The 27,282-nt window shown below is 40.1% G+C and overlaps 1 protein-coding gene across 1 annotated transcript in view; it reads right to left on the bottom strand.

Annotated features, from left to right (window-relative positions):
- Positions 1 to 1,875: 1,875 nt before the first annotated feature.
- The window catches only part of SPATS2 (spermatogenesis associated serine rich 2), a 67,193-nt gene continuing 41,786 nt past the window's right edge, over positions 1,876 to 27,282 (bottom strand). The window contains exons 7-12 of the mRNA XM_025477524.3: positions 25,839 to 25,974; positions 12,301 to 12,359; positions 8,349 to 8,458; positions 5,548 to 5,650; positions 4,099 to 4,313; positions 1,876 to 3,108 (exon numbers count right to left, since the gene is read on the bottom strand). Of these exons, the coding sequence (XP_025333309.1) occupies positions 2,797 to 3,108; positions 4,099 to 4,313; positions 5,548 to 5,650; positions 8,349 to 8,458; positions 12,301 to 12,359; positions 25,839 to 25,974 (935 nt within the window). The 3' untranslated portion in view covers positions 1,876 to 2,796. The remainder of the gene's footprint in view (positions 3,109 to 4,098; positions 4,314 to 5,547; positions 5,651 to 8,348; positions 8,459 to 12,300; positions 12,360 to 25,838; positions 25,975 to 27,282) is intronic.

Here is a 27,282-nt window from a genome sequence, read left to right on the forward strand (position 1 = left end):
AAATTACTAAGTAATTACTCTGAGGAATAGAATGGGAGGGTAGAAAACTTTAACTTTTTTTTAAAGATTAAAAAAAAAGATTTTATTTATGTATTTATGAGAGACACACACACACACAGAGGCAGAGACATAGGCAGAGGGAGAAGCAGATCCCTGTGGGGAGCCTGATGTGGGACTAGATCACAGGACCCTGGGATCACGCCCTGGGCCAAAGGGAGACGCTCAACCACTGAGCCAACCAGGTGCCCACTTTTTAAAGATTTTATTTGAGAGAGAGTGAGAGCTAGAGGGAAAATGCAAGAACACACAGAGGGAGGGAGCAGCAGACTCTGCTGAGCAGGGAGCCCCACGTGGGATTTGATTCCAGGACCCTGAGATCATGACCTGAGTGGAAGGCAGATGCTTCATAACTGAGCCACCAGGCGCCTCACTTTAACTTTTTTCTTTTACATTTCTGCATTTGCTATTTTATTTTATTTTATTTTAATTAATTAATTTATTTATTTTTTATTATTTGCTATTTTAAATGATAATTTTGGGGCAGCCCAGGTGGCTCAGCTGTTTAGCGCCGCCTTTGGCCCAGGGCCTGGTCTTGGGAGACCCGGGATCGGGTCCCACATTGGGCTCCCTGCATGGAGCCTGTTTCTCCCTCTGCCTGTGTCTCTGCCTCTTTCTCTCTCTATGACTCATGAATGAATAAATAAAATCTTTAGAAAAAAATGTTAATTTGTAATTAAAACCAAAATGTAAAAATAAGGTGTAATTTTGGTATGACATTTTATGATCATACAAAAAATCCTCAAATATTTCTCTATAATGAGATTTTAATTTCAACATCAAGGTGGGTTTTTTTTTTTTTTTCCCTTAACTAATCTTCCCCCCCACTGTGGGGCTGGAACTCATGACCCTGAGATCAAGAGTCACACACTCCACAGACTGAGCCAGCCAGGCACCTCTCTTCAAGGTGGTTTTGATAAACATGTGGCCTCCCGTCCACCTAGGAGGTTAAATACAATCTCACCTGGTTACAGGGATAGACCTTACAATCCTTCAAGGTTACTTCAATCTCTGGATTTTTCTATAAACTACAGGGAAGCAATTAATCAGAAAGGCAGGGCTTTTCACTGACACTCAGTGGGCTGATGGGTGTTGCTGGACAAATTCCCCAAAATAAGGTGATCAGCCCTTTAGAAAATGGCTTCCCAGTATTCCTTGACTACTTTTTTTTTTTTTTTTAACCGAGACACACATACACACACACACTCTCTCTCCTCTCTCTCTCTTTCTCTCTCTCAATCTGTTCACCCAACCTGAACCCGGGCAGCAGCTAGCTCAGCTGCAGCTGAAGAGCCAAGGGAAGCCCTGAGGCAGCGAAGTTCTGCACCACTGCCGCTTACAGCCTGGACTTCAGACTCCAGAGGACAAATGCTGGAGAAGGAAAAAGCTCAGCTGTTACTCAGTCATGGATGCTGGGGGCGGTGTGGGGTGGAGGGGTCTGGCCCCAGTGCCACCTGCTAACATGCAGTAGCTCAATTATACCGTTACATTCACTACTCCTGTCAAGGGGCAGGCAGCAGAGGAGAGAGGGTAGCCCAGGAGAGCCATTGGCAACGGTGGTTTTTCAAAACTGGCATGCCTCCCTTGGAAAGTCACTGTTCCCTATACTATGAATCCTGTCCCGCAACAACAGCTGCATTTGCTCATGCTGGCCTTCACATTTTCATCTGGTTCCAAAGCTAAGCGGTGGACAAATGACTCAGGAAGCAGCCACCTTAATTTAACCCCCCAAACAAGCTGCCCAAGATACCTCTACCCCACGAGGCCCAAAGAAAACCAGATAATGAAACGGAGGCATTTGCTGCTGTGAAACAGAGATGGGAACATTTACACAGTTGTTTTTATTTATTCAACTATAAAGGCCGTGGCCATTTTTTGATGGGTAACACCTTAGATCAACACTAATTATATTGCTATAAATGTGGTTGAGGATCAGAATAGGATTCAGGAACAAGGGGAAACAATAACAACAAAAATCTTCAAACATTGAAACAAAGAAATACTTTTTTTTTTTTCCTTTAATTAAATGCTACTTTCCCGTAGACTTCCCTAGACTGGTCTGCAGTCTAAGGTGACAGGAAACGAGGCTGTGGGCATTCTGAAGAGACTGCAGGTGAAGCTACGGTGCCAAGCAGGAGACTGAAACCCTGATCTGAGTGTCAATCTCAAGCACATTCTGGGAGCAGAGGCAGATTCTCAGTTTCTAGTGTTCTTTCCTTTTCACCAACTGAATTTTCCCTTCTCGGGCTAATTCAGTACAGTACACAAGCCCCTCGCTGCGCTTCCTGGTTACACTGTCGTGTAGAGGGCACCGACTGGGATGTGTGGCTTCTGCTTTGGCTGGCAAGGCAGCTGGCCCAGCCCTGACCCACCTCCCCCTGAGAGCCTGTACAGAGGGAGGGGCTGAGGAAGGCCTCTTCCGGCAACTGAAAGGTGCACCCAGAACGGCACTGATGACCCTCGGGAAACCTGGCATCAGTTGCCCGTGATTCCTGGTGGAAATGACCCATCAGAATCAATCCATAACATTGGGAAAGGTCAAGGGAATAAACACCTTTCCCTCCAAAAACAGTAAAAGAGAAAATGAGGAGAGAAGAAACCAAAAATATTTAGAATGGCATAAAAAGTGATATGCGTAAACTTCTTTTTGTTATTACATCTAACTATAAGTTTCCTAAGAAGTCCAGTTACCAAGTTGAATTGTGTGGGATAGAGGAGGGAGGCCAACTGGAACTGCCCTCAAGAGTTCACAGCCCCAAGCTGAGAGGTCCTAGGTTTGCGCTGGGGGAGCCCCTTTTTGAATGAGGGCTTGGGTGGGCTGGGCTCCATGCTGGCTCCAGTTCCATTGGTCCCTGCAGAGTGGGCCTGGCCCCGCTCACTAATGTTTCCTGATGCCTGGGTTGGAGCGCTCTGATACCTGGAACCAGATGAATACCATGAGCTATTTCTGTAACGGCCCACACTGTCATGTCGCCCTTGGTTCATCGGGTCATTGGACTTTTGGCCTTGTGGCCTGTAGCCTTGTCCTCCTCGTCTGTTCCCTGGCAATACCTGAGGAAAGAAGAATACAATGTTCAAAGCACTCTGGCATTATGGCACCCTGTCTGTTCCAGTTCAGCTTACAGGAGTATTCCAAAAGCCTAAATTGTGGTATCCCATGCTCGGGACTCAGCTATCGCTAAGACTCCCAAAATTCTGTCAGCCAATCCAACCTAGCCATGGCACCAGAATTAATAAATCCTTCCCTACTTTTGCCCCACCTTTCACCCCTAGGCTCTCCACCTGGCGTTCACTTTTCTTTAGCTGGGCAAGTATCTTATCACATGTCTGAACTCTGCAGATCACAAGCCCTTGGTAAAGACAATGAACATCTGGAATAATAAAATAGACATCATTGTAATCTGTTTTGCTATACATCATTGAACCATAGATGAAATCATGCTGCTCTGACATTCAGGACATCTTTCACATTACAAACCAGAAAGCTGCTGGCATGGGGTGTTATTTTTGTCCTCTACTTTCAATGTAATACCAGTTCTGCACAGCGCTGCTTTGAATTGATCTTGTGTATCTTCTTCAAGCCAAGAAAAGAAACTACGGATTATGCTTCAACTTTCTGGTGTTTGTTCTCCAACACCACCAGGTTCACACTCTCCCTCCCTGATATATTCCACACTGTGCTTCTATAGAGTTGCTGCTTCAGATGCACTCTGGTGAACCTGCCACTGTGGTGCTCCTCTACCTCGAGATGGGTGCATGACTCCCTGTGTGACTAATTACCAGGCAATACTACCTACAATAGCTAGGATCGCCGCCAACATCAGAAAGTCAGCAGTCTTGGCAACAGGAAATCTAGCTAGCTGGTGGTTTGGAACAAATGTGCCAAATGCTTTCTCTGGAACTAACTGGGCCTGGAGAGATTCAAAATAGGTGTGGAACGGGCATCGAGAGAGGAAGGTAATGTACTGAGCTGTCAGCATTTAGACTGTAATGATCCGGTTACTTTCCTCCATAACTGGCTTACTGTGGAACCTGGGTTACCTCTCGATGAGGCTGGTAGGGCCGGCCACTGGGGTTTGCTATGGCTGCAGGCGTCTCTCCTGGTGCCGAGTTTTTCTTGTTAGCACTTGTAAGGCTGGTTGCAGAGGCACAGGTGGAAGAGGAAGCAGCAGAGGCATCACATGGGCTACTCAAGGACACAGATGTAACTGAGCTACATCGAGATCTGGTTGAGTAGCTGTTCTTTGGATGGGACACTGAACAAAAACACGAGAAGTATGTTGTCATATGATGGAAGAGCATAATGGGTAAGGTTTTTCCTATTTCTCCATTTCACAATAAGCAATTTAAGACAAAGAACTGTCTGCTTGAGTAGTTGTAAAGATAAGCTTATAAAATGGGTAACAGGAAGCAAAATCTCTGCTTTCTTCTTCCACTCCTTCCAAACCCCCACTTCTTTGCTTTTTTTTTTTTTCTTCAAGTTTTTATTTAAATTCCAGTTAGTGAATCCCCACTGCTTTGTAAGGGAACTGCTCAGAGACAGGAGAACAGTGTGAGATCGGAGAAACCGTTCCCCCACCAACTAATGACTCCTCAGCATTTCCTACTAAACTCCTGGCTACAGCTCCAGCAGCTGACTAAGCCTAGGAACAATAGTATGGGCCATATGTTCAGTTTCCTATGCAGGAACATTTTGAAGTACTGACTTGACAAAGAAAGAAAGAGGTAAATAAAAAGCTAAATGCTTTTTTTAAAAAAATTTGTATGATACAAGATATAAATAACCAAGATTAGTTAAATATGAACAGAACTAGTCTTTATAACATGTATCTTCTCAAGGTTTTTTCTGCAAAAATAATCCCAAATTCAAAATACCAATGTATCTGAAAAATATGAATATTTTCACTTCAAACTTTGTCAGAATTCAATGACTTAAAACAGCCTCTTACATATTTTTCTTGATTTTAAGCCTGGACTGATGTTGAATTCACAATCACTGCTCTAGGTCCAACTTCACTTTTATACTGACACAGAAAGAACAAAGGAGCTGGGCTCAGGGTTTAACTGGTGCATCCCTATAAGCTCTCACCTTAGGGGACGGCTCCCCCTCCCCTTAAAGCCAGGGGAGGGGGAGCACACCTGGCACACCTACTCTGTGCCAGGCCAGGCAGATATCATTATCTCTCCAGTTGGGAGAGGAGTGAAATGAAGTTCCAGAGGTTAATATAAAGGCAACGATTCAAACTTGGTCTGACTCCAGAGCCTCAGAACATTGCAAATTTAGGGAGCTGGAAAACACCCATCTTCTGAGCTCAAAGAATTTGCATCCAGTGACTAAAGTATCTCAGAATTACTTTTCACAAAAACAAGCAAACAAACAAAAACACAAGAGTCATTAAAGACGAATCCGTGGAGAAGCCACAACTTTGGTCTCTGATGGGTGGTCTTCTCATTACCACCTTTAGCACCCAGAATCCCTCTCCATCTCACCTTGTCCAAATGACTCAATGTCCTTCTTTAGAGTCTCTACATCGCAGGTGAACCGAGCTACTCGTCCCAGATCCTCATCATATTTACGCTCACTAACAAAGTGCTGGAGAAAGGACAAAGAAGAGCCTCCAGGTGAGACAAGCAGGATACATGGGAACCAGAGCTTGCTATAGAGAGATGAAACAGAATTGTTTTCCACTGTCTTCTTTTTTACTGCTTCAAATTTTGCAAAATGGCCATTATATTACCTATGCTGGGTGACTGACGAAAATTCAGTCATTTCCTTAAGGCCCAAAGAGAAGTCTATTGGGGAGCTTTATGAAATGCTACATCATGGCCAAAGTCCATTAGGTATAAATCAAGAGAAATAAATTATAAAGATAGAAGAAAAAGTTTATAGTAGAGGGCCATCTTTCCACTATTGGCTACTCTCTATATTGTTCCATTTTATACCAAAGCCCAGAGGCAGCAAAAATGCTCATAAGTTACAATAATGATTCCATGTAAATAGATGGCTTGGTGTTTTTTAATAGGGACTTCCTTAGGAAACCCGCTTCATCCCTTTATAAAGTAGGATTTGTTATAGTCCTTGAAGTGGTGACAACTTCCTGAGGTGGAAAATCATTCGTGTGAAAAGCCAACCTTGCAAATGAGAAAGGTTTGTGCTGCAAATAATTTAATCCTTCTAAGCAGACTGTACTGAGAAGTAACCAACCCCTCGGGTCAAAACTAGCTAGAGACTGTGGGACGAGAAACATATCAAGAATAAAGCGCTTCTGGGGGTGTCTTTCAGTAAACAATCTCCAACGTAGCTTGACATAATTTTTTTTTCCCAGATGAAAAGGAGGCGAAAAAGAAAAGTTAAAAAGGCCTAGATATAATTTACAAGAATTGAACTCTCAGGCAGTCCTCTAGTAGGTGATCTAATTCCACTTTGGATTTTCAAGGGTTACAATCAAATGCATCAGAATCCCTGGGATGGATCTACAAGCAGTAAAATGGGAAAGGAGACATCAAAATTCCCTCTGAGCCTTGAAGTCCTAAAGCTTCAGAGTACACTTTGGCTTAGGAAAGCACATGAAACTCTAACATAAAGCCTTCAGACATTAATATCAGTCAGAGTAATTCTGAAACAAATTCTAGGGTTTGTTGAGCCAGAGACATAACAGGAATGACGGAAATAAAATGATCTGGAAATAAGACATTTAACTTGCACAGCACCCACTTCAGTACACTGAAAACGTGGAGAGAAACAGATCCTTAGTCAGCCTGCAGAAATATTTCTAGCAGCTTTTTAACCATGTGGGAAGGAGAACAGATGAAGCCTGTGAGAGCCAGAACTCTCGTCTAATTCCAAAGGGGTTTCCGGCTTCTCCCAGATAGTTGAATGAGACTGACTAGCATCAATGTGAAACGACGTTCTGTAATTTTTAGTAATATAGTTCTAGTTAATCAGAAACGGTAATTTCATATTGGCATTACTTTGCTATTTCAGCCCAACAGAGTCTAAGGGGAAGGAGTTAAAGACTGGGTCAGAACAGTAACAAGGATACCTGAAAAGGCTTAGATGATTTTCCACCTGCTTTTATTTTACAAAGACTGTGAAATCACCTCTGAGACAAGCATTCCTCTTAAAGATGGCAGTAAGTCTCATGCGTTTAGAAAGAACAGAGGTTAAGGACTCAGGAGAAGGGACAGACAACTCCTCTTGTTCACACAGCTCACAAGTTATAAACAATCATTTAGAATGCCAGTGTCCACAGCTACCCATGAACACCTCAACCTCTTTCAGGCTTCTACCCTTAGTCTCAGAAACATTGTTCTTTTATATAAAGAATTTAAGATATAGGAGTGTTGAACCTAGGTCATCTTTATAAACAGATTACAATATAATCAACATCTCAAACTGCTCACTTTTCTCATAAAATCAGAATCAACCAAAAAACCATTTAAGTATTTACTGAATACCCACTATGTGCCAAGGCACTATACTGGAGTTATGCTAGTTCCTGCCACTGTAAAGTTCACAATCTAGTTGGGAAGACAGATCAGTCAAATAAACACAAAATGATAAGTATGCTATGAAAGCACAAAGTAGGGGATAAGACAGGAAAGTCAGGAAGGATGAGCAGGTCACAAGTCCCCTGTGTGCTGGGAGTGGGAGTTTTGTTCAGATTGAAAAGCATATGCAATAGCCTTCTAGCAGGAGGGAACAGAATATGTTTATGGAAAGGAGAAGCTAAGATGGCTAGAGTATAGAGAACAAGGGGCAGAGAGGGCATGGTGTGAAATGAGATGGTGGCAGAACCAGACCCTGCACAGCCCTACAGGCCATGTTAAGGATTATAGTCTTTATCCTAAAAGCAATGAAATGTTTGAAGCAAGTGACTGTAGCGTGAGGAACAGATATGGAGGACTGGGGAAGGTGGGCAGTGGCAAAGTGGGGGGTGGAATCAGTTAAAAGGCTATGATGGAAGTCCAAGCGAGATAATAGTAGCTTGACCATGATGGTGGTGATGGAGATGGGGAGAAAAGGTCAGATCTGAGATTTAGCAGGAGGTCAAATGGACAGGATCTGCTGATAGATTTAATATGGGAAAGGAGAAATTTGCTAAGGTTTCCAGGTTGGACACCTGGATAGATGACAGCACCACTTATAGAGAAAAGGAACACGGAAGAGGTCCAGGTTTGAGAGGAGAAGATTTTGAGTTCAATAATTAGGCATGGCCATGAATTATGGAGATTTGCTGCTTTAGTCCCCGAGGATAAGAAGCAAGGCAGAAAGGAGAAGGAAGTTTTACCTTGATATCAGCTCTGAGCTCAACCAATTGCTCCTCTGACATTCGAACAGCCACATCAGTCATCTTCTTTAGAAGTTCAGCTTTCTTTTGTCGGCTGAGCAAAATTTCCACTATGGAGAAAAAGAGAATATGACTCTTACATTCTGCTAAACAGGATAAAGAAAAATTGGAAATATGGGCCTTACAGTATGTATTTGGACAGCCAAAGGCTTAGCTGCCCACCCATCCAGAAAATGAAAATATCAAAGGTCCCGTTTCCACTTTCTTGAGGGACTCTGAAGTCAGTTAAATGGTAAACACTTTTTATGAATCATAAAGACTCATAAATCATTTGTCATTTCTCTTTCTCCTCAGTTAAAAAATTTTTTTATCAAGCAACATATAAATTAAAACAGAAAATATGTACCCATGGTAAAAAAAAATTCACCTAGAATAAATGGGTGTAAGATGAAAAGTAAAAGCGCCCCTCCGACCTCTGATTTTGTAGTTCCCTTCCCGGTAGAAAAATCAATGTTAACAATTTCTTATGTATCCTTCCAAATGTATTCTATGCATACACAGCAAATCTCTGTCCCTTTCCCCTCTTTTCACGAATGGGAGTATATCATATACATGATCTTTTCCTTTACCTTAGCTATTTTTACTTAACATATCTCAAAGTTCACTCCCTATTAATACGCTGGATCTCCCTCACTGCTAACAGCCACACTGTATTCTACTATGTGGCTATACTATCATTATTTACCAAGTCTCCTAATGGTGGACATTTAGGTTGTTTATATAAGAAGTATATTCTTAGGCATGCTCCCAGATATATAACTCAGATATGGCCATCAAAGACAACAGACAATTTGAAAAAAAAAAAAAATCTTTCAGAGTAGAGAACCAGGGGATACAGAGGACAGGAGCCAAAGAAACCCTCCAAGGAAGCAGAACCAGGAGCTGCCATATGAACCAAGGAACTTTCTCTACCCAAGGGCAGAGACTCTGCTATTCCTGTCTAGTAAGTTTGGATCATTGCTTTCCCAGGTGGGAATTTTTACTATAATTATTCTCTTCTTTCTCTATCTGTATAATATTGGAGAAGGGGGCATTTAGCTTTTCTTTTAACATATGGGATCCCAGACCACAACATGCCATGTTCAGACCTGTCAAAAGATCTGAAATTACCCAGCAGTTCTGGACTTTCAGCTGAATATATTAACTAGATGAGTCTTTGGAGGTACTGCCATTGAGGAGGAGGTTGAGTGTGTTCCCAGTTTTCTTTTCTTTTCTTTTTTAAAAGGGACGTTGGGTAGCTGAGGGGTGGATTGTAGCAAAGACTGTTAGCCAATTGCATATCCATTCTCCTCTTCCTCTTACTGGAAGTCCAATGTTTTGGGTACCAATCTGCTTAGGTAAAACTCTACATTTCCTGCCTTTGCTACAGATAAGATAGTCATGTGATATGGTTTGGTCACTGAGATCTAAGCAGAACTCACGGGGTGAGGTTTACTAGGATAACTATTTATTTATTTAGTTTTAAAGATTTTATTTATTTATTCATTCATGAGAGACACACAAAGAGGCAGAGACACAAGCAAAGGGAGAAGGAGGCTCCTCATAGGGAGCCTGATGTGGGACTCAATCCCCAGACCCAGGGATCATGCTCTGAGCTGAAGGAAGACGCTCAACTGCTCAGCCACCTAGGCATCCCTACAGGAAAACTCTTTAAAGGAGTCTTAGCCAGCATGTAACATTTTGCCTCTCCTCAACTGGAGCCTTAGGAAGTATCTTTTGACCATAAGCACACTCCGAGGATGGATGGGTACAAAAACAAAGAAGCCTGGGTTCCTCATGTCATTTTGGGGATGTCTTGCCGGCCCTAATCACTTACCTCTGGACCTTTCATTTCATGGGAGAAAAATAAATTCTCGTTTATTTAGGCCATTCTGTTACATGCAAACTCAGTTCCTAACTGTTATACATAGAATCCTGTAACCTACTTAGAAATTAGCCAAATTTATGTTAGAAAATAAATAGAATTTTCCAAGAGCTACATCAGGTATTCCAAAGAGCTGAATGTCTTCAGCAATTTTGCTTAACCTGACTGCCATGTGTATGCCACCCATGGGTTTTGCCCCTCCCCAAATCTGATTAATCCCCTTTACCAATAAGTGAGGAATGTGCCTACAAAAGTTTCTTGACACCAAGGTCCAATAGCTACAAATGATCTACTTGGTCTGGCTCCCAAGATAAAACCTATCTGCCATTTATGTCAAATTTACTTGCTTCTCAGCTACCATACTCTAGGATTCTAAGACAAAATCATAGATCCCAACATGGAGGAAATGTGTCAAGATCTCCATACATATCAGAGGACCCAATTACATAACTTTGGACAAGTCACAGTTTTTCCAAAGGACTAGTTTTTTCATTTATTGAATGAAACACAGGAAAATCTAATTACCTCATAAGGTTAATGTGAAGATCCTAGATAAATGAGTTTTAAAAACTCTAAGCTGTCAAGTACTATGAACATATAAATTAATAAAACGATTATGTGTAAAAAAGAAAAAGAAGCACCTTCTTGATAGTATTGGTAAAGGAGTAATTACATTTAGTGACATTGAGAACCAAGATTTTTAGCATGAGAGAAAGGAGATACAGATATACAATTGATGAAATTAAGTAACACTCTGTATGTCTTAATTTGATAAAATAAGATTGACCATGAATTCATAATTAGTTGAAACTGGATGATGGCAGTTAATTATATTAGCCCTTCTATTTGAAGTACGCTTGGAATTTTCTATAAAAGTTCTATTTTTTAAAAAAACATCTTCTCAAATGTAAGGATTATATCGTTTTACTAGTTCATCTGAAACTTCATCTTCAAAATACAACACATAAGTATAAGAATGGAGTGAAATTGTCACATTTAGACATTTCAGGATATACCACTCGATTTAAATGAAATATCACCTCTGAAAAACAGTAGAGTACCTGTTCGACATTTCAGGTCAAAACTGAACTCAGCTCAGTGCCTCCTCTGACCCATGACCATAAACACAAATGATTTAATTGTGAGTCATCATCTCAACCTATTTCCATTCTTACCAGTTTGAGAGCAGGTTAAAAGAAACAGCCCTCCTAATTACAAATCTAGCATTCAACTCATGAAGGTAAAATCTGCTGCTGAAAAGCCCCAGATCAATGCCTTTGTAGAAGCTGCAATTGACATTCTCTTCTTTTCATACAGCTGTGTATCTTTTACCTAACCTTTAACAGAAATGACAAAAAACAGGTATCTGGTTTTTCGCTACAAAAACCTCACAGATTACCCAAGTTAGACTCTACTCTTTCAGAATCTTTTAGTAAGCTTTCAAGGAACCCTAGTCATGATATCCTAAAATCTTGTATCATTGACTTCCCCAACCTGACGATCACAGACACTGAGTGAAGACTGTTCTACAAATCGAGAAAACAAAGAAAGTTCTGAGGTACGTAATGACAGTAATGTTTACACTAATGTGTGGGTAACCCTGGGAAGTCTCTTCTGATTATGCCAAACATTTTTTGCCAAGTAAAAAACAAAAAAACAAAGAAACAAAAAAACAAAAAAACCAAATGGACTTGTTCAATCACTGAAAGCTACAAACAAAATAAAACAAAACCCAGGCACCTGGAAGGATACTTTCTTCCCCTAAGTTGATGCTGTGGTGGTAGATACCATGATGCAGTGGACTTTACATTCAAAGTACTAAAATTCAAAAATATTATAAAAACAGGTTCTTACAAAGTTGTTTCACTTGACAGGATTCAAATGCCAGGGCAATACAACTGCTCAAGATTGTATAAATAAATAAGTAAACTCTTATAGTGGCTGGCATTTATATGGAGCTTTTGTTATGAGGGTTGGAAGGCAGATATCTACTAACTGGCGATAGCTTTAACTACAGATCAATCTTACTTGCTTCAGCTTTCACTTTGTCCATTTCAGCAAGCAATGCAACTTCTCGATCCATTAAACTAGGAAAAGACAAAGGGAAAAAAGGTTTGATCAGAAACTCAAACAGATAAATAGCACATTGTTAACAGTGGAGAGAGACTTAGAGTTTGTTCACTAAAAGTGTACTACAAAGGAAACCTTGCGTGGACCACATAAAAATTCTGTCTCGCTCTCAGCAAAGAATATTTTAAGGATTCCAATAAACAGACCTAATTTCCTTTTATTTCTATGTATTACAGTAAACCAGTAGCTAGAAATACAAGAATTGAGAACCAGTAGGTGGCAGTAGCAAGCTACAGAACAATTCTCACTAATTCTGTGCTAAAGCAAATGTCCTTATGGAAGTTACAAATTTCCACTTCATGCTCTGATGTTTTAATTTTATATTTTGGTCTATAAAATTGGACAGCTTTGCTTCTAATACATTTTACAAGGCAATACTCCTTCTAGGGCATGATAAATTTATTCACAGTAAGGATCTGTACACTCTCAACATTTTACCACAGTTGTACTAAGTCACTGACACTTTAGTCTTTTTTAAAAAAAACACTATTTGAATTCCAGTGAGTTAAAATACAGTGTAATATTAGTTTTAAGTGTGGAATACAGTGATTCAACACTTCCATACATCCCAGGGTGCTCATTACAAGTGCCCTCCTTAATCCCCATCACCTGTTTAGACCTCCCTTCCTCCCAACCCCCTTCTGGTTTGTTTTCTGTAGATTAAGAGTCTGTTTCTTAGTTTGTCTCTCTCTCTCCATTTTTTCCCTTTGCTCCTTTGTTTTGTTTCTGGTACTTTAGTCTTTAGAAGGCAAAGTAATTAAAAGACATATATACACTGTGCTGGTTTCAGGTAGGCTTTTTATAGAAAAAGAACATTAAATGGGTAATTAGAATTTTCTCCACTGCAAATGTAAATGGTTTGAAGGGACAAAAAACTTTCTATGTCCTTATAAAAGAGTCCACCGCCTTCAACATATATAAAGACAGTAGTCTGTCCTATTCTTCAACCTCTGGATACCAAGTTAATTTTCCTTACTGTATTGGTTTTATCAGTTATGAAAGAAAAAATCTAAAATTTTAATGTCTACACAGACAGGAAAATGTTCTGACTCTCTTCAAATTTGCTATTCATTCTGATTTCCCCTTTTGAATAGGAATGTATCTATGGGGTTAATAAAAGATGTACTCTTGTTTATGACTGTAAAACTAATCATACATACATATATACACATACACATATATGAATACTGATTCAATTTAGCTCACTATGTAATGATGTTACCACCAAGTAGTTAATACAGAGACTACAGTGTGAGGTATACAAAAAAAGGATAAGGCAGGGTGGGGTGGGTGGTCAATCCCTCAAGGAGCAAAATCTTTTGTAGTGAAGTGCCAGAAAACATAGGCTTAATAATTATTATGCATATTAATAAATAGACTTGTAATGAAACAAATTTGGCTGGCATATTAATCCAAAAGCACCAGACTGGAGAGAAGATCCACACTCTTACAGGGTAATAATAATACTTTAAGAAAGCATTTCCCAGGGGATCCCTGGGTGGCTCAGTGGTTTAGTACCTGCCTTTGTTTGGCTCAGGGCGTGATCTTGGGGTCCTGGGATCGAGTCCTGCATCAGGCTCCCTGCATGGAGCCTGCTTCTCCCTCTGCCTATGTGTCTGCCTCTCTCTGTGTGTCTCTCATGAATAAATAAATAAAATCTTTAAAAAAAAAAAAAAAAAAAGCGTTTCCCAAACCTTGGCAATATTTTGCTCCAAGAACTCTAGCAGCATTTGGAATGCCTAAAAGCAAAACAAAAGCACAACTGCGACAGGAGCTGCCAGGCCTCAATTTTGACACTACCCCTTTTCTGTTGCCGAATCACCTTAAGATGCAGACACTGTGTCCACCAGATGACAAATCTGTCTCTGGCAAAGCTGGTAAAATATTTATTAAAAGACTTCAGCAAACAAGTAAGCTTTCTGCAGCTTACAATTTTTATTATGAAAAACAAGAGTGTCATATGACATGTTTAGCAAGAAAAAAGTTCTGCACAGTCACAACCAGACTTTTCTGTGGTAGTAGGAGCCAGAAGTACATTGTGTTGGCTTTTTTCTTTTTCCCTGTAGGAATGACTAGGATCCATTTAAATAAACTCTGTTTTTCAGTGGACTCACTGGTGATCACAAGGAATTCAGAAGCAGTTACATGGACAGTCATCTGATCATGCCATGAAGAAAAGTTTACTTTTTCATGCCAAAAAAACCCCACTAAAAAGCAGTAATTGCTTCTATTTCTTGATTGTTTGTGATGTCTTGCCATCTATTGGTAACACCTATTGAGAGGTCCTGTGATGTCAGCCAAGAATTAAACAGAGGAATCTACTGGTTAACTGAGGTTGTTGGGATGCTTTCTCAGAAAAAAGCCTAATGAATATTTGCAACTTTCCTTAAATTTTCACAAGTCTTTATTGTACAAAAATGAATAAATGTTAAAATATAAATGGCAACGTTAGCTGACTGTAGTATAAGTGCTGACATTAAGCTTTTCATTGCTGAGATCTCCATTTCAAAGACATCTCAAATAAACAGACTGCCAGCTACACAACACAGCCAGGCTGCCCCACACATGAAGTCTCTCTTTGAGAAAGCCCTGAGTGACCCACATAACTTGAGTGGCCCTACTTTTTTTTTTCCTTCCAATGCTTTAATTCTTGCTCTTGTTTTAAATTCATCAGTAAAGAGTGAGCCCACAAAATCTCAGGAAACCTACCATTAACCCCCAAAAAGGCATTAACGCTATGTCTGTTCTCTATTTAAGCATACCCTGCTGTGCAGCCCTGGGCATGCCATGTACCCTCTAGGACATGTAAATAATAAACCCTATGTTTTTTACAAAGTTCTCTAATAGGCTAAGGCGTGTCTTGCAATCATAAGAAGCAGGAGGGCTGATCTAGTCATAATACAGCTTAAAAATGGGCTCATCACAAGTAATGTGGGGCCCAGGTCAGTGCCACCCAGCATCTCTGATAGCATCACCAGTATCATAGTCTGAGATTGATACAAAACAATATAATAGTAATTTTCTTATTAAAAGTACATCACAGGGATCCCTGGGTGGCGCAGCGGTTTGGCGCCTGCCTTTGGCCCAGGGCGCGATCCTGGAGACCCGGGATCGAATCCCACATCAGGCTCCCGGTGCATGGAGCCTGCTTCTCCCTCTGCCTATGTCTCTGCCTCTCTCTCTCTCTCTCTCTGTGACTATCATAAATAAATTTTAAAAAAATTAAAAAAAAATTAAAAGTACATCACATAATATATTGCAATTGTGTAGAATGACCATGTTTTTAGGTCATCCATTATGTAAAGCATTTAGAAATGACATGTCATGATGCCTGCGACTTCCAAATGGTTCCACCAAAACACAACACACACACACACATTACTATCCTAGCATCTTTTTTGTATCTTTGAAAGTTTTCATAATAAAAAATTAGGGAAACACACTGTATCACCAAATAGGTAGAGAAGGTGTGGGAAGAGTTCAAAAGTGAGAAATATGTTAAGCATAAAGATAAATAGCAAAGACTTTTAAAAAATAATTAAAAACTATAGTTTACTGTAAGACAGCTTTCTAACAATGTGTAAGCTTAAGCTCAAGTTTTTCATCTGTTCCTAAGCTAAACAGCGGTCCCCGAATAGATCTGTGGCCAAGAGATTCAAAAGTACCTGCGGTTTGAAGTAAAAGTTTTTAGAGGCCATAAATGCAAGCAATGAGTCCTCTCAGAAAGTGATGAAAGACTCACTCAGAAGGTCAGATTTTCTCTTACCTTGCCAGTACATGAGGGCACTAAGTTCAAAACTGTTCTCTCAAGGTTTTCTTTATTATTTTTAAAACTTTTATTTATTTATTCATGAGCGACACAGAGAGAGAGGCAGAGACCTAGGCAGAGGGAGATGCAGGCTTCCTGCAAGGAGTCCGATGCAGGACTCGATCCTAGGACCCTGGGATCACGCCCCCAGCTGAAGGTAGATACTCAACCACTGAGCCATGCAGGTGCCCCTCTCAAGGTTTTCCTGAATGGAAACACACTGCAATAAGCATCTGATACACTGGATTCTGAAACTGCTAATGAAATTCAGCTAAATATGGCTGGAACTTTATTTAGAAAGACAGTAGGTCTTATTAAGCCTGAGCCTCATAACATATGCATAGAGAATTTCCATATCTTTTCTTCAATTATGAGAAATAGTTTTAGATGACTTGTCACTGTCACTAAGGGGAAAGACTGGTAAATGTCTGAATGTTCCGTATCTCCTTCCCTCCTTACCAAGACTTTTTACTATCTTCACATTTGCTCAACTTATTCTAAAGCTTTTATGTAATTTATTTAGTTGCTCAGAACAGTTTTTCCTATAGTATTATCATTCATATCTCTAAGACATATTGTATGTCTATCATTTGAAGCAAGTCCTTTAATCTTTTTTTTTTTTAAGATTTATTTATTTATTCATTCAGAGAGAGTGAGAGAGAGGCAGAGACACAGGCAGAGGGAGAAGCAGACCCCATGCAGGAAGCCCGATGTGGGACTTGATCCCGGGTCTCCAGGATCACATCCCAGGCCCCAGGCTGCAGGCGGCGCTAAACCGCTGCACCACCAGGGCTGCCCAAGCCCTTTAATTAATATGATTAACATGTAGATTATTGATTCTAGCTATTGCCTTCGGTATTCCTTGGTACCAAAAATTGTTAACTATCATTTGCTTATGGTTGTAGTTATATGTTGTCATTATATGTCGTTCTAATGTTATAATGGAAACACATCTCTGGCAATTTCACAGCCAATTATTTTTTTAAACATTTAATTTATTTATTTGACAGAGAACGTGCACTTGCACAAGCAGGGGGAGTGGCAGGCAGAGAAAGAGGGAGAAGCAGGCTCCCTGCAGGGCAGGGAGCCCAACATGGGGCTCAATCCCAGGACCCTGGGATCATGACCTAAGCCAAAGGCAGATGCTTATTAACCAACTGAACCACTCAGGTGCCCCCCCAGCCAATTATTTTAAGGGACAATACTCTAAACTACTCAATAATGTTAGGAAATATTTGTACTTGATTATATTTGCTGAAAACTTAAAACTTGTTTATTCTAACTCTACTAGCCAGTCAAAGCAGAAATCCAAGCAAAGCCAAAGCAAACACCTTTATTTCTCTGAAGACACTTACACTTCCCTCTTCTCATAAAAACAATCAAGAGAGAGAACCGTCAGTAGTTTTTATTGGCAGAAAATTAATGACATCTCAAGTTTTACAGAACCCCGTACTCCCAGCACTGGCCTTGGTGGAATATGGTACATATATATAGGCTCAAAACAGAAACAAAAAAACCTCAGTTAGATAGTAGCCAGGTCATCATACTGAGTTGAAAAAAGAGGTAGAATTAATTAAAAGAACTAGCTTATTAAATCAAATTTGGATCTTATGAAAATTTTGGTGGGTTCTTCCTTTTTTTTTTTTTTTTTTAAGATTTATCTATTTATTCATGAGAGACACACAGAGAGAGAGAGAGAGAGGGGCAGAGACAAAGGCTGAGGGAGAAGCAGGATCCCTGTGGGGAGCCTGATGTGGGACTTGATGCCCAAACCTGGGATCACACCCTGAGCTAAAGGCAGAGGCTCAACCACTGAGCCACCTAGGTGTCCCTGGTGGGTTCCTCTTTATCAGGAGTCCTTTACAAAGCATGTAGACATGTGATTTCATATTTTAACAGTCTCAAGGAGCTTTTAAGAAGTTAGGATGTGAATATAAGCTGAACACTTGGAACAGGCCCTCAATAGATTACTTTTTTTGCTCTTTCCCAGTGGTAAAAAAAAGCATCTCAATTATAAAGTAATACTATAGACCACAGAACTTGAGGATATTTTACAATATATTTAGGAAAAAAAGAACCAGTAGCAATCTAGATTACCAAGGAGTTTATTATTCGTTTCTGGTTGGTAAGGAAAAATGGTTAGAATATTAAGCCATCTAGCCAGTAGCTGACTAGATCCTCATGTGAAACAGTATTGTTTTTTTTTTTTTTAATCCTGTCTCTAAAATTATGATAGCAATGTCTAGAGGGAGATAAAGACTGAAAAATAAAGGCAAACAGAAATACCTAGTAAGAACCAGAAAAAGGAAGCAGAGTATAGTAGAAAAGTGTCACTTAATACCAAGTATGACTTTGGGCAAATTATTTTTTTCTGTGCCCATCTTTTCTCATCTATAAAATGAGTATAATAGTACGAGTGATATTGTTAAACAGATTATAGAGGTATGTACATAAGAGCTTCTGACATACCATAACAGCTCAATAAAAGGCAGCAACAGTTATTATTCTAATTTCTGTACTCATCTTGATTCTTCAGTTTCGGCAGAATATATATTTAGTAAGATGCTTTCATATTAACTTTGGTTAATTACTATACATTCCAGATCCACTGTCTAGAAATTCTTAAATGAACACATACACACCTTAACACAGTGTAGGCAGTTATAGAGAGGTGAATCAAAGGTAACTTTATGTGAAGAGATTATATTACAAAATTACACTATGATTACAACTATTAAGATTATGTATGCATGTAGATGGGCGACACAAGGGAACACAGAAAATAAAAAATTAATTATTTGTTAAGTTGGTAGAGTTATATGACTTTTATTCCTATTTTTTTTTTTCTTTTATTCCTATTTTTAAAAACTACTGTTATAATGATGGGATATATAGTAAACATAAGGAAAAATGGAACCTTAAAAAAGGAAAGAAAAACAAAATTCAGATTCCTTTATCAAATGCTCCCATTTTACCTTGGTCTCCGACTTCATCCCCTATTACTTTCAACCACCGTCCCCTTTGCTGTAGCTGTGGAGTCCCTACAGATCCCTTCCGTGCCCTTGCTTAGATCAGATCTCCTAAATGCAGTGTTCTCGTCCCATCCTTTCTGCCAGTGTAAATTCTATCTGATGTTCAAGGCTTAATAATGATTCATTTCCTTTAAGAAATATTTTCTAATTGACCCCTCTCCATTGTAACTTTCCTTTAATCTTCACACCTTCCCCGCAACCAGGATCCTACCTGAAGGAGATGTGAATCACAAAATCACTGTAAGTTGTCACTTATGAAGGATGATTTAGGGCTTCTCAATTACAAAGTAACATTTGGGTGGACTATTTCTTCTTTTAGATTTATTTTTTGAACTAAAAAAAATACTTATATAGGCTCAGTCTTTCATAGGCTTAATATGGCTCATAGGCTTATATAGGCTCAATACTTTCATAGGCTCAGTCAAAATCTTGGTCCTCCTCATTCTAACCCTGTTCCATAATGACAAAATTCCTTAGTCCCTAAATTTCCTCACATAGCCTTTATAAACGCTGAGAAGGAAATAATACATGTGATTTATACATGTGCAATACAAGTCTCTAGCATTGTTCCTAAGCTTTAGTGAGAAGTGGGCTATCAATGATAAATGGGATGACAATCATGGGTTCTGGGAGCCAGAATACAGAGATTCAAACACTGAGTCTGCAACTTATGATGTCATTAGACAAACTGCTTAATCTAAGACTCACTCCCTTTTAAACAGTAAAGTTGAATTTAAAATTCCTACTTTGCAGGACAGAAACCCAGATAAATAAATCAGATAATATGACTGGATATGTTTGGTAAGTTGTAATTTTCATGTGTTACTAGTTATTTTCACAGATGGTTAAGGAGTTCAAATTTTATTTTTTTTTATTTTTTAATTATTTTAATTTTTTATTTATTTATGATAGTCACACACAGAGAGAGAGAGAGAGGCAGAGACATAGGCAGAGAGAGAGGCAGGCTCCATGCACCGGGAGCCCAATGTGGGATTCGATCCTGGGTCTCCAGGATCGCGCCCTGGGCCAAAGGCAGGCGCCAAACCGCTGCGCCACGCAGGGATCCCCAGGAGTTCAAATTTTAAATTAAAGAAGATTGAAAACCATGCAAACCTAGGCCTAGTAGTATCATGTACTGAATATGCAAAAACTGAAGAATAATTTAAAGCTATGGAGTGGTATGGACATTTTTTGGTAATACATTATTATATTAGCCCATTCCTTTCTTTCTATGCTTTTCAGCAATTAATGAAAATGTTTTGGTTCATAAAATGATACCTAAGTTTTCACTATCTTTATATGGACTGTAATTTTTTTTTTTTTTTAATTTATGATAGTCACAGAGAGAGTGAGAGAGGCAGAGACACAGGCAGAGGGAGAAGCAGGCTCCATGCACTGGGAGCCCGACGTGGGACTCGATCCTGGGTCTCCAGGACCACGCCCTGGGCCAAAGGCAGGCGCTAAACCACTGCGCCACCCAGGGATCCCTATATGGACTTTAAATTTAAGTATCTAAAAGCCTTAGGTAAGACTATTGGTAGCTTAACATGAGAGGAAAAGGGAAATTCAAACAAACGGAAGTAACTTTTCTAGGTGAATGAGGAATTAGCTAGGAAAAATTTCAATCTTAAGCACAAATATATTGACTTTATGTGTTGTAGAATTTCAGATTTCTTATCCATATTCACCTTTTAATAAGTATCTTCTTACTCTTGATAAAAGAGAAGTTTTTATTTAAAAGGCAAGTTGAGAGGATCCCTGGGTGGCTCAGTGGTTTAGCACCTGCCTTCGGCCCAGGGCGTGATCCTGGAGTCCCCGGATCGAGTCCTGCATTGGGCTCCCTGCATGGAGCCTGCTTCTCCCTTTCTCTGTATCTCTCATGAATAAATAAATAAAATCTTAAAAAGAAAAAAAGGCAAGTTGAGTGGGATTCCTGTTGGCATTTTCACCAACACATTATGTGACAATTGTCCAAAATAATTTACCTCCTTTAGCTTCATGTTCCATTCCCTATCCTGTTCCTTAATAGCCTAAAACCTAAGTCAACGAATACCTCCAACAATGTAAGTCAGACAAATTTTATGTATGAACAAGAAAAGTAAACTTGGGTCTAGAGATGATTACTGGATATCATCAACAAAACAGATTTTAAGTTTTATATACTGGAAAGCCTCTGATTTTATCTTCCTACAGGTTTGTGTCAGCTTTCATTTGGCCCCCAAATGAAAGCAGTTATCCGTATTAATTCCCCTAGTGCCCCATAAGGGGTAATGTAATCTTACCGCTGCAAATTTGTTAAAACACTTTTATTTTCTTTTATATTATAACCAATACAAAAAAAATAGCTTCCTAAGTGACATTAACTCCAAGCTCTGGTTCAGTGCCAAATGGAGTTAGCTCACCTGCCAATTATATCTTGAAGTAGCAACACAAGGGGCATTGAAATAAGGTAGTATAAAACCCAATCAGCCACAGAGAAGGGCACCAGCAGGAAAGTGCAGGTAAATCTCTTTCCTCAAGTTAAAATGACATGGTTGCCACGTCTGCTAATCAATCCTAAATATATAGTTCCCGGGCAGGAAACTGTTTCATTTGTCATTTATTGAAGGAGGCTCCCTTTGGCTGGGTTCCATGTCAACAGGAACTCACAAATCTCTCTCCCGGAACTGTGTTTCCTGGTTCAGGCTGGTTCTGAATAGAATCAGATCCTGTGACTAAGTAATCAGTAAGCTAAACAATCATGGAGACCAGAGGCTTATCAAAGCAAAGTTGTGATGACCTACTCTTAGCTCTTTTTTCTTTTCAAATGAGTCAATAATATCTGATATGATAATAACCCAGGGCAAAGGATTTGGTGCTTCCTCCCGGAAGGTTTAGAAGGAGTAGAAGTAGAAACCAATTACTTAGAAATATTTCCAGAAGAGTTAGAGCTTAACCTAATGTAAGTTTGGGAGAACTGGTTGGATTTAGAGAAGTATAAAGATACAGAAAAATATGTTAGGATAGAAAAGTGGCAATAACAATTATATGGAAGAAAAAAAATAACAGTTATATGGAAAAGGAAATGTGAATGTTAAGACTTGAGACAAGTAATCTGGCTGAAGTAAACATATATGTAAGAAAAACAGAAGATACGACATTAAGTTTCTGGCTCTAAAACCTAAAAGGGAAAACTCAGGATTCGGGACAAAGCATGGGTAGACTAGCAGATGAATTATCTATCTTAAAAGTACGTTGGTTATGATGATTTAGTGGACCATTCCATATTTTGCAAATGATAAAAGTGGGTGTCAGCAACTTTTGGAGGCTTTTTTTTTTTTTTTTTTTTTAATTTATGATAGTCACAGAGAGAGAGAGAGAAAGAGAGGCAGAGGGAGAAGCAGGCTACATGCACCGGGAGCCCGATGTGGGATTCGATCCCGGGTCTCCAGGATCGCGCCCTGGGCCAAAGGCAGGCGCCAAACCGCTGCGCCACCCAGGGATCCCTGGAGGCTTTATTCTACATCTTCATTAATTCACCCCCTCTTCAATTCACAGGACTGAATCTACCGATATTCCCTCTATCTCGTTTCTTGTGGCATGAAGTGACCAATCTGGTTTATGAACAGAAACATGGCTGAATATGACCACAGACAGGCAAGATAATGGATGGCTGGGAAGAGGAGTGGGGTAGTTCTCTCTATTCATGAACCTCTCCTCTCATATTTCATTTTTTTTTTAATTTTTTTTTTTTAATTTATGATAGTCACACAGAGAGAGAGAGAGAGAGAGGCAGAGACACAGGCAGAGGGAGAAGCAGGCTCCATGCACCGGGAGCCCGACGTGGGATTCGATCCTGGGTCTCCAGGATCGCGCCCTGGGCCAAAGGCAGGCGCCAAACTGCTGCGCCACCCAGGGATCCCTCCTCTCATATTTCAGATCTAGGTAAGTCTTACAAAGAAGCAAGGTAGAAGAATGGGAGAAGATATTTGCAAATGACATATCAATAAAGGGCTAGTATCCAAGATCTATAAAGAACTTATTAAACTCAACAGCAAAGAAACAAACAATCCAATCATGAAATGGGCAAAAGACATGAACAGAAATTTCACCAAAGAAGACATCACATAGCCAATAAGCACATGAGAAAATGCTCTGCATCACTTGCCTTCAGGGACATACAAATCAAAAAAACCCACAATGAGATACCACCTCACACCAGTGAGAATGGGGAAAATTAACAAGACAGGAAACAACAAATGTTGGAGAGGATGTGGAGAAAGGGGACCCCTCTTGCACTGTTGGTGGGACTGTGAACTGGTATAGCCATTCTGGAAAACTGTGTGGAGGTTCCTCAAAGAGTTAAAAATAGAACTACCCTACAACCCAGCAATTGCACTGCTGGTGATTTACCCCAAAGATACAGATGCAGTGAAACGGCAGGACACCTGCACCCCAAAGTTTATAGCAGCAATGTCCACAATAGCCAAACTGTGGAAGAAGCCTCGGTGTCCATCGAAAGATGAATGGATAAAGAAGATGTGGTCTATGTATACAATGGAATATTACTCAGGCATTAGAAACGAGGAATACCCACCATTTGCTTCAACGTGGATGGAACTGGAGGGTATTATGCTGAGTGAAGTAAGTCAACTGGAGAAGGACAAATACTATATGGTTTCATTCATTCAGGGAATATAAAAAATAGTGAAAGGGATTAAAGGGGAAAGGAGAGAAAATGAGTGGGAAATATCAGAGAGGGAGACAGAACATGAGATACTCCTAACTCTGGGAAACGAACAAGGGATAGTGGAGGGGGAGGTGGGTGGGGGAATGGGGTGACTGGGTGACAGGCACTGAGGGGGGGCACTTGACGGGATGAGCAGTGGGTGTTATACTATATGTTGGCAAATCGAACTCCATAAAAAAATATCCAAAAAAAAAAAAAAAAGAAGCAGGGTAGACAGTCTTAATCTCCAAAAATCAACCTAGCTGCTTGACTTTCTACTACTTTACTGATTTTGATCCTCAGGGCTTTTCTTTCTTTCTTTCTTTTTTAAATTTTATTTATTTATTTAAAGATTTATTTATTTATTCATGATAGAGAGAGAGAGAGAGAGGCAGACACACAGGCAGAGGGAGAAGCAGGCTCCAAGTTGGGAGCCCGACGCGGGACCCCAAGCCTGCTCTAGTTCCACCTTAATTGACTGGGCCAAAGGCAGGCACCAAACCCAGGAGCCACCCAGGGATCCCCTAAAATTTTATTTATTTATTCATGACAGACAGAGAGAGACACACACACACAAGCAGAGGGAGAAGCAGGCTCCGTGCAGGGAGCCCGACGTGGGACTTGATCCTGGGTCTCCAGGATCACACCCTGGGCCGAAGGTGACGCTAAAACTGCTGGGTCACTGGGGGTGCCCAGGGTTTTTCTATTTTCAAAAAAATCCTTTACAAAATGCAAGTACCTCCCTGGAATGGAGTTATGGTTTCACTATTAGTTAACACTTAAATATAAAGTAGTTAAAACAGCTTGCCTTTTTTTTTTTTTAAGATTTTATTCATTTATTCATGATAGAGAGGGAGAGGCAGAGACACAGGCATATGGAGAAGCAGGCTCCATGCAGGGAGCCTGACGCGGGACTCGATCCCAGGACTCCAGGATTGCGCCCTGGGCCAAAGGCAGGCACCAAACACTGAGCCACCCAGTGTTCTAAAAAAACAGAAGACTATATTTCTTCCCCCAAAAGATTCTATAATCAAATACACTTGAGAAACAGCATAGTATAGCTTCTTGTAGATTCACAGTGCACATCAGCATTGAAAAAGCAGATAAGAAGTCCAGGAGTAAAAATATTTCAAAAGCATTTTCAAACCTCTTTACCAAACCCTATTTCCCCTACAGAATACATATTAATATACTTTAAGATAGTATTGTTTATTTATTTATTTATTTCTAAAAAGATTTTAAAATTTATTCATGAGAGACACAGAGAAAGAGGCAGAGACACAGGCAGAGGGAGAAGCAGGCTCCCTGCAGGAGCCCAATGTGGGACTTGATCCCTGGACCCCAGGATCATGCCCTGAGCCAAGGGCAGACGCTCAGCCACTGAGCTACCCAGGCATCCCAGGTGAGTATTTTTTAGAACACAGTTAAAGAATACAAAATTAAAACAAATCAATGACTAATAATAAGGCACAAAAGAGATAATTATGGCAGGTTGCATTAGGAAGGATGACAGGAGGCAGGTAAGCAAAGAGGTCTTTCCTACTTCATTACTTTGTTCAAACTCATCATGTCATTTGTTGCAGGTTCCTGGTTTAAGAGACAGACCCTGAAGTAAGGATGCAAGACTCATAATTATTTGTCCTTTTCCAAACACTATCAACCTCAGACCCATTCCTAGAACATAATGAGTTCTCTGTACCACTGATTTCTATACTGTGACCAAAAGGAGTTGAATGAAGCAGAAAGCTAAATATACCATAGGACTTCTAAGTTTCTCCCTACTATAAAGAACAATTAAGAGACAGGAATTAAAGAACCTGGTGAAGGGCTGCCCATCTTCATAAGTGATCCTTTTTGTGCCAATGTGATCCAATGCAACTTAACTTACCAGCTCTGCAACTCAGCAAAAGCTTGTTTCATTTTCTTAATGGAAGCATCCATCTCTTCTTTAACTACAACTCGATACCGTGCAAGAGACACTGTGCAGCGCTGGAGGTCTTTCACAGACTTTTCAATATTGGAACCTTGAGGGAAAAAACCCAAGGATTAATATTAAAAAAAAAAAAAAAAAAGGAGCACAGATAACTTGAAGGGTAGATATGAACACCCACACATGTAAAGTAACAAATGTCACGTGGACTAAGAATGTTCCCTGAATGGCCACCCTCCTCAACAAAAAATTGATGTTTTCATAGATTAAAAAAAAAAAAGTATCCTAGCCAAGATGGAGTAATAGGAGTTGGATTTATCTCCCTGTTTTAAATAACACATACACAAAGACAAAACATATGAAACTAGGTTTTTATACAACAGGCAGTAGGCAGTACTTTTTCCCTGAGAAAACAGAAACAAATGAAGGGAGGCCTATGACTGCCCCAATTTACTGCCATGAAAGTTTCCAGGCTGCAACGCAAGGAGGAGAAATCCTAATCTAATTGAGGGGACAGAGTTGAGAACTGGAGAGGCCCAGGCGACTAGAATTCTAAAGGCAGAATACGGGATCCCTGGGTGGCGCAGCGGTTTGGCGCCTGCTTTTGGCCCAGGGCACGATCCTGGAGACCCAGGATCGGATCCCATGTCAGGCTCCCGGTGCATGGAGCCTGCTTCTCCCTCTGCCTATGTCTCTGCCTCTCTCTCTCTCTCTCTCTCTGTATGACTATCATAAATAAAATAAAATAAAAAAAAAGTTTAAAAAAAAATAAAGGCAGAATACTGGAGAGGAGAGCTACACAAAGATGAGGAAACTGTAGAGATCACAGAGCATTATGAATGCATTGGGGTGAGGAAACTACCTGAGACAGGAAAAAGAACCACTGGAAAGGAACAGAGAGAACAATCTCAAGACTTCACCCAGGCCACAAATAGTTTATGTTCACACCAGCCAGAATGGGATACCAGTAGAGCACTTGGAAGGGTACTGCCTCAGCAATGAGGCAAAATTAGCTCTAAAGGCTGCTCTAGTTCCACCTAACAAAGCTTTTTAAAAGCAAGCCCCAAACTGTTACCAAATAACAGTCCCAGAAGAAATCATAAGAATACTTAAATAGGGCGTCTGGGTGGCTCAGTCAATTAAGCATCTGCCTTTGGCTCAGGTCATGATCTCAGGGTCTTGGGATTGAGCCCTGGGTCAGGCTCCCTGCTCAGTGGGGAGTCTGCTTCTCCCTCTCTCTCTGCCCCTACCCCTGCTCTCTCTCACTCAAATAAACAAACAAAATCTTTAAAAAAGTACTTAAATAAAACAAAATATCTAGCAATCGACAAAGAAAAATTCACGTCTGGCATCCAAGAAAAAATTACTAGGCATACAAAGAGGCAGACAAACATGACCCACA

Source organism: Canis lupus, chromosome 27 (genome assembly GCF_003254725.2).
Source record: "Canis lupus dingo isolate Sandy chromosome 27, ASM325472v2, whole genome shotgun sequence".
Taxonomy (NCBI): Eukaryota; Metazoa; Chordata; class Mammalia; order Carnivora; family Canidae; genus Canis; species Canis lupus.